The sequence below is a fragment of the Penicillium atrosanguineum genome, assembly GCF_028827265.1.
Source record: "Penicillium atrosanguineum strain IBT 20685 chromosome Unknown utg000001l_segment0_segment0, whole genome shotgun sequence".
NCBI classification, from domain to species: domain Eukaryota; kingdom Fungi; phylum Ascomycota; class Eurotiomycetes; order Eurotiales; family Aspergillaceae; genus Penicillium; species Penicillium atrosanguineum.
The window spans coordinates 4479054-4491613 of NW_026623133.1; the positions used below are offsets into that span (position 1 = coordinate 4479054).

The 12560-nt window shown below is 50.6% G+C and overlaps 1 protein-coding gene across 1 annotated transcript; it reads left to right on the forward strand.

Moving 5' to 3' along the window:
- Nucleotides 1-3895: 3895 nt before the first annotated feature.
- On the forward strand, nucleotides 3896-4874 carry N7443_001743 (DUF3716 domain-containing protein; the record flags this gene model as incomplete). The annotated part of the gene is made up of 4 exons (XM_056881799.1): nucleotides 3896-3906; nucleotides 3953-4015; nucleotides 4069-4137; nucleotides 4193-4874. 4 exons carry the CDS (start codon nucleotides 3896-3898, stop codon nucleotides 4872-4874), a joined length of 825 nt encoding a protein of 274 aa, XP_056747037.1.
- Between the last annotated feature and the right edge of the window lie 7686 nt (nucleotides 4875-12560).

Here is a 12560-nt window from a genome sequence, read left to right on the forward strand (position 1 = left end):
ATCACGTAGAACGCTTAAAAGTATATTAAAGTATTCCGTGGGGCCCTAGTTCTAGTCTTACGGACTTCTAGTATATATAGTTTTTAATTTATTCCCGCCCTTTATAATTCTTCTGGCTTTTTCTTATAGAGCTTAAGTTAGCCTTCTCTCATCTAGACTATATCTCGGGACGGAATAACCGCCCCGCCCGCTAATCATGCCCTATTTACGGTACTCTCATCACGGTACTCTTATCACGGTACTATCATTAACGCTTGGTTAGCTATTCGAGATCATGGCCGAAGAACCGGCTATCTAGCCCTTACCTAGTCCACCGCTTGAGGCTCTCCGCGAAACTTTCTACTATTATACCCCGTTTCGTATTATGATCTGCTAACCATACCGGTGCGTAGTATTCGACGCATAGATTAATCGGCATCTTCGCCTCTATTATAAAGGCTAGGATAAGGCACAGTTCCGTCTAAAGGAAGTCCTCTCGTATTTTGAGGACTTCCCTCTACGTATTCGATCTGTGGAAGATCTGGTACTCCCGTCTGAGCCTATCCCGGCCGTATCTTTCCTTTTAATTAACTAGGATACATTCTAGTGTGGCGAATCGTCTTGCCGCTGGATCGGGGGAACCTTGCTTCGTATTCAAGAGCATTACCGACATCAGCATGGATGGACTGCTCCCCCCGCATCCGACTGGCTGACCTCTATCGCTCCGTGGGCCCCTATTCTAAGCCAGCGGTTCATCCCTTGGGGACCTGGTTCCTAGCGATTCGCCGTTTCCCCCCCTATATCAGATGATAGTCTCTTATATTATCCGCCAGCGAAGACGTCCACTCCTCTATCGAAGCGGCTACCACAGCCTAGCGCCGCTCCGGCTAAGGTTCTATCGCCCAATGCGCCAGCGAGGTTGCCACTCCCTAATCCGCCACAACAATCTAGCGCCTCTCTAACTAAGAGTCCGTTGTCTCGAGAGCCAGCGAAAACACCGACCCTTCTATCCAGTCCGCCTATAGCGTCTAGGCTTTCTCTGGCCCACTCAGAGCTACAAGATAGCACCGCTCAGCGGCTTCGCACCACTCAATCACAGTCTCGCGCCTAATAACCTACGTCCGCACCAGCCCAATCGCCCCAGATAGCCTTAGATAGCGCCTACGCCCCAAGGACCACTACCCAAGCCATCACTGATAACGACGAGCCTCGCGCTTGGCCTTCCAACCCTCCGGACCACCCTTATAAGCGCTAGCGGGCGTCGAAAGAACCCTCGGCCCATTCATTATCCTCAACTCCTAGACCTATCGCGATCGAGAGTGACCAGCGTCCTACGCGAGCGTCACTTGCGCCGGCTTAATCTCGCAGATAGACTATGTCTAAGGAACCTCGTGCCCTGCCTTCGCGTATACTAGTGCCTCCCGTGTCTACCCACGAGCGAGCCTAATTAGAGTCACCAGAAGAAACCCTCACGAGGGCACTCGAAGATTAGGCTCGTGAATGTCCTATCTGCCGCGCTAAGGGCCTTCCCCTATCTGTGCGAGCCCACCAGCTCATATCCTACAAGGGGGCCAATACGGAATTAGTTCGCCAAGAGAGCACTCAGCTCCTACAGCGTCTTAAAACTCGATCAGGGTCTTATCGTGGCTGCGGACTTCCTAAACCATTTTGCGATAGGTTCAAGGACCGCTCTTATCGTGCTAAGCTTCTCACTCGGGATCGTACCTATTATGCCCCACGGATTATGGCAGCCACAATTATTAGTACTGGAATTTTCGATACTCCGCGATTCAAGATAATATTAGGATAGATTAAGGGAGGGGACACAATTAATATAGAGGATTCTAAAAAGGTATATTAATAGTTTACGTAGGAGGTTCCATTTTTAGATATAGCGGCCACGCGACTCACGCTCACCTAGAGTGGTAAATGCAATGGGGGCCCATTGCATTTATTAGGGTTTATTTTCCCATAGTTAAAAAAAGTGGGTCAGGGGCCCATTGCATTTAAATTTTTGGCACCCCCATTGCATTTAAGTTTTTGGTGACATGGATACCCCAGATTTTGATATGTTTTAGATTGAGAATGAATCTATCCCATGGGGGGTGGTGGGATGCATTGCATACCAGTTAGGGTTTTGGCTTTACTATGGGCGAAAAACGGCGCTAGTGAGTGCATACCAGTTGGACTTCTCGAGTGCATCCCAGTTGAAAATATCGGTCGGACAATCATCAAAACTTCAAAAGTTCTAAATTCGCGATCGCTCTATACCCGGTTTCAATTTAAAGATCGTACAATCAAAAGAAGAGGTAGTTACAGGGGTTAGAAATTTGGACCTTTTTTTTTGATGGGGTGCGCTTTGGCCAGTCGTGCGATACTTAGTCACCCTTAGGCTAGGGGTTTACATAAGCTTAGTATAACCCTCAAACCCTACTACTTTATTAAAGAAGGCCTTCTGTCGGCCTTGCAGGGAGGCGGATACCACGAAGCTTTTCGTGGCGCGGGGTACGCTTTTGTAGATGCTTCCCCACCACGGACTATTGACTACCCGACCAAGGAAGGCTTGATCGGATAAAGATAGAAAAAGAATAAGATAGAGTGTAAAGGGCTTATGCACTCTAAATAAGCACAATCCACAATCCTTAAACAAAGGACTAAGAAGAAGGTCTTTCTAAGCAGATAGAAAGGGATAGTAGAATATTTGAAGAGAGTGAAAGGTCTGTTATTTCTACTTAGTGTCTCGCGCGTATTTATAGACAGAAAGTGGTTAAAGTCACATACTTTATATCAGATAAACAGAATAGAATTAGGGAAGGAAATATGATAGAACTAATAGCGTAATAAGGGATATGTTATCGATCTGGTGGGGTAAAGAGGGGTAAGCGATTTAGAGAGGTAAAGTATATTCGTATTTCTTTTCTTCTTCTTCTTCTTCTTCTTATATTAAATAAGAGGATACCTTCACCTAATATAGTATTAGTCCAAATTCTAACACCTTCTAGTAGCTATACTACCTTAATTAACGAATATAAATAAAAAAGGTAGATAACTTCTCTATCTCTATCCTCACGTAGGAGATACTATATATACTCCTAGGTATGCATAACACCTTAGGCCGCAGCCGCGTTTACTATATTATATATTCCACCACTATAATATCTATATATTCTATTATAATTCGCTAAAGACGTATCTTTAATTATACTTAGTATACTAATAAGATTAATAGATAAAGAACGGGGGAAGTCACCTCATTACAGTCAATAATAGGCTTAATAGACTCGTATAATGGGACTGAGGCAGTTATCTCAGTGTAGTCGGACAATAGGACTAAGGTAGTCATCTTATTGCAGTCAGATAATAGGACTGAGGCAGCCACCTCAATACAAACACGTAATATGCTCAATGCAAACGCACAATAAGGCTCAATAGAATTATACAATGGGACTGAGGCAGCCACCTCAATGTAAACGCCCAATGTGCTCAATGCAAACGCACAATATGCTCAATAGTCTCGGACAATGAGGCTCAATAGACTTGTACAATGGGACTGAGGCAGCCACCTCAATACAAACGCCCAATGTGCTCAATGCAAACGCCTAATGTGCTCAATAGTCTCGGACAATAAGGCTCAATAGACTTGTACAATAGGACTGAGGCAGCCATATCAATGCAAACGCATTATGGCCTCAATAGACTAGGACAATAGACGTACTTCGGATGAATGTACAATCCTCAATATATAATCAAGTTTTCTTCCTTTTCGAACTTACCTTCCTTCACATCTCTCTTACCTGACCACTTTCTCTACCTTAAAAATCAACCTTTTTTTTTACTTCTTTTTCTAAAATCACTGATTGTCTCTCGCCCTGTGCCCCCCTTCTTCTCTCGTTTCTTGACGTACAATTACGTCAAGATGTCTCCCTTGTACGAACCCAACCCAAGCAGTGAAGTCAAACTAATTCCGATTTAGTTCCTCCCTCGTCTCTCGCCGTGGTGGTGGTGGCCGTGGCGGCCGTGGTGGCTCTGGATCGTTGTACGTATGCTTCCTTTCCTATGGCGATATATGTGAAACTAACTATTGTACAGCGGAGGTCGGGAGCGGAGTCCCCATACCGGCGAAGGTATCCTGAACTTTGGTCCCGGGGAATGGAGCAGGTAAGCTCTTGACTTTTTTATGAACGATCTTTAGCTAATGTATAATCTCTACTAGCTGGCCCTTCCCCTACACTGACCAGGATGGGAACCCTCGTCTTCCTCGTACGCACGCGGAGGGTATCCAGTCCCTCATCCAATACGCTGAACGACCAGGCGGTAACCAGGGTCAGCTTCAACTCCCAGTTGGCGGCGATGAGCTTGCCCGGATGTGCACAACTCCGGTGCAGCTCGCGATCCTTCGGGGTCGTGGACGCCCTATCTGGCATGTACGAGGCAACATTAATGGGCAGCAAATTGTCTCCCAGCGACCCTCGTATATTAATGCCCTGCTGATCCAGTCCCGTGGCAATCAACTCGTTCAGCCTTGCGAGGCGTGTGTGGACCGGTGCAAACCTTTTCCGCAGTGTATCCGACTCCCGGGTCAGTTTGGCGGCTGTTGTGGCAATTATAAGTGGCGTGATCACGCATCTCGGTGCTCTGTACGAGATAGACAGCCCCGCAATGCTACACGGCCATGGCCACGGCACCCACCTCGTCCCTTACCCACAACGGATATTATTGACCTAACGGACGACCGGAGTGTCGTCCGGTCGGCCCAAGGGCTATCCCGTCGGGCCTATCAACGTCCTCGTGCGGATAGCGAGGTCCAAGAGATCACTATAGTGGATTTGACTGAAGAGGAGGATAACCGGCGTCGGACCGAGCCTTCTCAACTTGCTTGGTACGAAGAGGCCTAGGGAGGACGTACAATATGGGTGGTAGGGAGTGAAGATAGCATTTTAGGCTAGAAGAGGGAATACTTACAATACCGAATGAAATCCGCATTTTTATTACTTATAATCATTCGTAGATATAGATCTTATTAAATTATATATAGTCATATATACTAAGGGTCGTCGAACAAAGCTTTGTCTTAGTGGAAACTTAGTATATTCGATCAGCCTATCATATTATTAATACTATCTAGCTTGGGTGGCGTAAGATTCAGGGGTAAAATATAAATCTTTAGCGAATTCCCACTTACTTTTTTCCTCGCCCCAACAGACTAAGCTCCGTTCTTTGTACGACCCCCGCAAATATATATTTGGACGATCTACGAAACCTTATCGTACAATGGCATCCCGCACCGCCGCGGACTTATTTTTACGGATCCCCAAGTATTCCGTGATTGTCTGTCGCCAGTGTCAGTATGCTGTCCGACCGACCCAGGTCGTGTTTCATCTGACCCATTCCCCGCATCGTACAACGATTCCCGATGCCCGGCAGGTCCAGGCGGCTATCGAGGAGTGGGACGAGGTCGAGGAGAATATTAATCAGTTATGCTTTCCCGAATGGGTGGACCAGCCTATCGAAGGCCTCGCGATGTACACTGATGGTATCCTATGCACCCGAGTCCAAGGCTGTGGATATGTATGCCGGAGTAAAGAAAGTATTCGGAAACATTGGCGTACGGAGCATCATTGGTCGCCGTACGGTCACCATCAAGGCCACCAGCAGTCTTGGCTAAATGATCTTGCCCGAGTGGCTATTCAAGACACTACCCAAGCGGTATGCTGCCAGCGGTTCTTTACCACGAAGTTTGGTTCCCACTATATCCACGTTCGCCGGCCCGGCCCGTCGTACGAGCCGATGGAGCCTCCGCCGCACCCTACTGTGGTCCAAGGGTTAGTGAACCAGCTCGAACAGTGTTTCACCGCGTCCCAGGCCAGCGACGAGACGGTCGTACAAGCCGGCGAGCTGGATGAGGCCAACCCGTGGTTACGGCGGACGCAGTGGGCCCAGTATTTGCAGGGGATCCCCGTACGACTATTGTCCGAGGCCATCGCCACCCCCGATCCGGATGCCGAGGGCCCCGAGGGCATCGTACGTGCCATTTGGGACGCCATGGATCGGGTCGCCCGCGTGAGCCAGCGTATTACCAAGCAATGCGGCCATTTAATCCGAATCGAGGCCGCGCGGACCGAGAAGGACCAGAGCCCGCATCAACCATTGCAGGCGTATATGGATATGGATAACATTGTACGACACGTGGAGCCATGGCAGCGGGTGTTAATGTTTTTTGCTCGTACGCAGCAGCCGCACGAATGGCGCAGTCCCCGGTACCGGTTTATATCGCGGCAGCAACGCGCGTGGCAGGCATTATGGCGCTGTGCCCAGTCCACGGTCCAGCTGGGCCAGTCGTCGTCCGCGCAGGGCGCCGACCCGGCCACCCATGGTCGTACGAACGATGATCCCGAGCTATACCAGTTCACACCCATTGAACAAGCATGCATCGACTTTTGCATTGAGTTACTGAATCAGCGCGTAGGCGCCGAGGAGTACGAGTGTGCATTAGTATGTGCATTGGCCGTATTAGGGCGCAGCCGGGACGGTTGGCAGACGCCCGAGTCGTACCCCCCATTTTGTCCAAGATGATTAAGATTGCGCGGTTTATGGTATTGCATAAGGCATTACGGTTAGATCCCCACGCGGATGAGATCGTACAATTTTTGCAGCACCGACAAGGGGTCGGCGAATGGGCCAGCCAGAGTCCGATGGACGACCCCGAATATATATTCGCGGGCCAGGATGAAGGATATACCAGCCAGAGCCCCACGCCCACCCCCGAGCCCGATCACCCGCATTCACCGGTCGTACAAGATCCCCCCCGATCCCACGAGCCCGGATTGATATCATTTAGCCAGCAGCGGCGGCAGGGTTCGCGGCCGTTTCGCGAGTGGTTAAAGGTATTAGTGGATACGTTTATGGTCCGTGGCACGCATAGCCCGATGCAGTGGATGTTAGATTTACGGACGTACGGTTTACATGTGCATTATAATAGCACCACGCCCGGGCATATCGCGTGGATGGGCCCCGACCAGATATTGTACAAGGAGGTGCATTTTTCGATGGGCGATTTCCGAGGCTTCGTACATGGATTAGTGGGATCATTACAGGGGATATTGCGGGACGAATTGTTAATGACCACCGAGACCACGCCCATCCCATCCATCCCGTGGGCCAGCTTGATAGACGACCCCGCGCAGGCCAAACCCGGGTGGTGTTTTTTAAAGGATTCGCGTACGACGTGGCCCGTGGATGGCGCACAGTGGATGACCCAGCGGTTAACGCAGGATAGTGCCGTACAACGGCGGTTTATCAATACGCACGAGGGTCAGTTCCGGACATCCGCCATTCAACGATATATGCAACGGGTCGTACGATTCCGTGAGCAGTTATGTATCGCCATCCACGTCACCGCCGGACAACCCAGTCGAGCCCCCGAGCTGTTAAGCATTCGGCACCGGAACACCGAGGGCGGCCACCGCAATATATTCATCGAGGATGGATTAGTGGTATTTGCCAGTCGGTACCATAAGGGGTTTTATGCGCAGAATGACGCCAAAACGATCCACCGGTATTTACCGCGGGAGGTCGGGGAGTTGGTCGTACAATATTTGTGGTTAGTATTGCCATTTATGGAGCGATTGCAGGCATACCCGCTGGGGCAGTCGTCGTACGAGCATCCGTCCCATTTATCGCAAGCCGCATATTTATGGCCGCCCGACCCCCATACCGGCCGCGAGTGGTCGTCCGAGCGGTTCCGGGAGGTGTTAAAGCGCGAGACGGCCATTGGATTGCATGGGTATTCATTAAATATCCCCGCGTACCGCGATATTGCCATTGGGATCAGTCGACGGTTTTTACGGGTATCCAGTGTGTTCCCGAATAACGTCCAGGATAGTCGTACGACCGATGGTACGCCCGACGATGCGGACGACGAGTCCCAGATGGACCACGACCAATTTATGGGCCATATTGCGGATTTACAGGCCGCGCATTCATCGCACGTCGCCGGGATGATATATGGCCGCGAGGTCAGCGAGCAAGCCGGTACGACGGCGCACCGCCGTGAGATGTTCCGGTTATCCAGCACCGATTGGCACCGGTTTTTAGGGTTTCCATCGTCCGAGGATCCATTAGCCCGGGTATTAGGCAAACGCAAGCGATCCCCGTGGGAATCGACGGCGGACGAGGCCCGCAGCCAGCGTCGGTGGCAGTTACGCGAGACCGATATGACCGAAGCCGTCCGACGGATGACCGGGGACGACCAGATGCAGTTCCGAGGCGTACAAGGGCCGGCCATCCAGGCCATCCAGCACGGCGCCAGTCCGGTCGTTGCCGTGATGCCCACCGGAGGCGGCAAAAGTATGTTATTTATGTTACCCGCGTGGGTGGCCGGTGGATTGACCGTGGTCGTGGTGCCATTGATTGCATTACGGGCCGATTTGCAGGACCGTTGTACGACATTAGGGATATCATGCGTGGCATGGGAGAGCCGACGGCCCCCGGACGAGGCATCGATCGTATTGGTCACGCCCGAATCAGCGTTAAGTACGGAGTTCACCACGTTTTTGAACCGGCAACGTATGATGCAGCGGTTAGACCGGATCGTGATCGACGAGTGTCATATTTTGTTAAACCGGGACACCACGTTTCGTCCGATGATGCAGCAGTTAGGCCGGTTGACCGCCGCACAAACGCAGGTTGTGTTATTAACGGCCACATTACCCCCCAGCGCGGAAGGTCGATTATGGCAGCAGATCCGATGTGAACGGTCCCAGGTCGAGTTTTACCGGGGTCGTACGAGCCGGACCAATATCGCATATCGTGTATGGCGGCCCGTATTAGAGCGTGGGTTAGAAGGACCAAACCAGTGGATCCAGATGCCCCAGGTGATGGCATTCGTCCGACAGCGGATCCACCGCGTGCCCGCCGGACGGGTGATTGTGTACGGGAGCACCAAGACACATGTGGGTATCATGGCCGGTGCGTTAGGGTGCGATGCATTTTACAGCGGGCAGGACGACAAGAGCGGGATCATCGAGCGGTTCCGGCAAGGCCACACCGGGGTGATCGTGGCCACCAGCGCATTAGGGATGGGGATTGATATCCCCGATATCCGGTGTGTGATCCATATTGGGTGGCCCCGTACGATGTTAGATTATGCGCAGGAAAGTGGGCGTGCGGGCCGTGATGGGCAGGCGAGCGAGGCCATTATCATTCAGCCCGCGGGGATTGATACCGCACCGCCATGGATGGTTCCCGAGCCCACGCGGACCGGTTTGCCCGAGTCCGAGGAGCCACAGCGGGTGTACGATTATATCACGGCCGGGGTGGGCCAATGCCGACGGGTGATGTTGGACACATATTTAGATGGCACGGTGGATGGATATCAGCGGGTTCGATGCGGTGATGGGCCCCCCGGGTTGGACGAAGCCCCGTGTGATCGATGCGAGCCCGGTTGGCAGGCGATTAAGCCCGAGACGAGTGAAATGCCCATGATTGACCCCGTCGTCCGTCCCCGCCGGCCCATCAAGTCCATCCCGCGTCGTACAACCATCCCCGCACGGCCATCCCATATTCCACCATCCATCATTCCCAGTCCCCCCGTCAGGCCCACAGCGACACCACGCGAGCCCCCAGAAGCCACCAGCCCAGTCCGGGTGACCCGGAGGATTTCCATTACCGACGAGATTGATTTCCCGCCATGGCCAGTCCGGGATCACCCCGTACGACCCGCCGTGGGAGAACCCGTACGGGATCCAGGACCGATCATCAATCGTTTATATCCGCGGGTCGGTTCCAGGAGATCCGAGAGCATTCAGTCCCAGGTCGTCCGGATCACACCGCAGAGCCCAGGCCCCATCCCACCACCCGTACGACACCCCAGTCCGGACGTTCAAGATTCGGATGAGTCCGTGATATCCCGTGAGTCCGAGCGTGTTCCATCCCCGGTCGTCCGTACGACCCAGCGGAGCCCGAGCCCCGTTGCCAGTGAACCCGTGGACGATACCGCGTCCCCCCGGATTCCGTTACAGATTCAACACGAGTTCCGGCAACAAGATATCCATCGTGCGGGATTCCAGCGTACGCACCGTCAGCAGGGGCAACAGGATTTACAAGAGCAGGAAGTTTTGGAGGCCGAGGCGCAACGATGGCACGAGCGATGTTGGATTTGTACGCAGGATGGGCGGGAGGCGGAGCATGATTTATATTCATGTTGGGCGGCGGGGAATCGTACGGCCAAGCAATGGTTTTTGGCATGGCGCAGCAAGATTCGGTACGCGCCATACACGGGTTGTTATCGGTGTGGGATGCCCCAGGCGATTTGCCAGGGATACGCCAGCGGGGCGCGGCAGTGTGTATACCGGGGGATGTTAATGTCGATGTGGGCGATGATGATTTACGGGGAACCCACGGATCCGGCGGCGCAGGGGGTTGTCGAACGGGTTCGGGAGTTATGGCGGCAGCGGTTGATATCGTACGAGGTTGATCCCGATGATGCCGGACAAGTGGTACAGGTTTTAGGGCGGGAATGTGAGCGGCGATGGATGCGGCAGACCGAATTGGTGACGGAGTTTATTTGGTTGCGAGATTATTATGGGGATTACGGGATGTGAGGATATCCATTGTACGAGGCATTTATGTAGCAATTTCACATCCAGTATCCCAGTTCCATTATTCGCCATTCCGTAGTTTTACATTATATCCCCCAGACCAATTATTTCGTTGGAGATGATTTTATAATTTTATCAGCAAATATATATATCCCAGAACGGGTATATTCAGGTATCAGGATTTATTATCGTACAATGATTTATATTATTAGTTATTTATATTGGTCAGGGTTTTTTATCGTCCAAGGTCATATCCATAGTCGAGTCCAAGGTTATCGTCCAATATCGAGTCCAAGGGTGTCATCCGATGTTGAGTCCAAGGGTGTCGTTTGATATCGAGTGTAAGGGTGTCGTCCGATGTCGAGTCCAAGGGTGTCGTCCGATATCGAGTCCAAGGATATCATCCGATAACAAATTAATAGTAATTATACGCGGTACGGGTTACCATTATTGTACGTGGTGAGGGTTACCATTATTATACGTGGTGAGGGTTACCATTATTATACGTGGTAAGGGTTATAGTCGTCGTACGCGGTGAGGGTTTTTTATATTATATATCATAACGGTTAGAATAAGAGGGTATATATTTATAGAGAAGGATATAAATAGTGAATCAGATATATTTCGGGGAAGGTATATTAATATATTCCCGAAAAATCCAATTTTAATAGTGTAATAAATTCCGAAAGATCGGTCAGGAAATATAGATATATAGTTATAGTTTTAGAGAGTATTATAGTACGATATAAATTTATACAAGATCGAATTATATATTAGGAGATCCACGTCCCGAGGGTAGTAGTTATATCGGGTTAGGGTTAAAGGATATATTCGCAGGAAGGGTCAGAGTAGGGTCCGTTGTAAAGGTTTCAGTAGTCGTACGTAGTAAGGGATCGAGTTAGGTATATCGGGTTAGGGTGAGAGTTCACATATATAGTAAGGGTCCGAGTATATATATATAGGAAGGGTGAGTGTAGGTATCGAGGGGTTTAGTTAGAGTTAACGTATATAGTGAGGGTTTGAGTAGTGATACGTGGTAAGGGTTCGAGTAGTGGTACGTGGTCAGGGTTATAGTGATGGTACGTGGTGAGGGTTATAGTGATCATACAATTTCAGGGTTCGAGTTCGAGTGCGAGTAGAGAGAGTTATAGGTATTTATAATTATCCCGGCGAAGATAGCAATCGGAAAGAGAGAGGATTATTCCAATATATAGATAGCGCGATAGTAGTCGTAGATAGTTAGAGATTCCGGTAATAGCGGTAGTAAGATAGAGAGGGATTTAAGGTCGGGTAGGAGTTATTATACGCGGTCAGGGTTATAGTCGTTTAACGTGGTTAGGGTTATAGATCGTGGTACGTTTAGGGTTAGAGTAGTCGTACGTAGTGAGGGTTTGAGTAAACGTATGTGGTCAGGGTTCGAGTAGTCGTACGTGGTGAGGGTTATAGATCGTGGTACGTGGTGAGGGTCAGAGTAAACGTATGTGGTGAGGGTTAGAGTAAACGTACGTGGTGAGGGTTAGAGTAGTCGTAGGTGGTGAGGGTTAGAGTAAACGTAGGTGGTGAGGGTTAGAGTAAACGTAGGTGGTGAGGGTTAGAGTAAACGTAGGTGGTGAGGGTTAGAGTAGTCGTACGTGGTGAGGGTTAGAGTAGTCGTACGTGGTGAGGGTTATAGATCGTGGTACGTGGTCAGGGTTTAGAGTAGTCGTACGTAGTAAGGGTTAGAGTAGAGCGTTTATAGATAGGGTTAGAGTTAGAGTTAGAGTTAGAGTGTATAGTAGGGGTTTAGAGTCGGTATATAGTGTTAAGGGTTTTAGCATAGTTCGCGCGGGCAGAGGTCAAAGTGAGATTTTTCATTAAGTCCCCCGGAAAGTGCGGGAAGGCCAGCGCGGGCGCACGGGCCCCCCGGGGTTAGGGTTTGTCGCATCCCCAAACCCGTGTGGGTTTAGGGTTTAGGGTTTAGGGTTTAGGGTTTAGGGTTTAGGG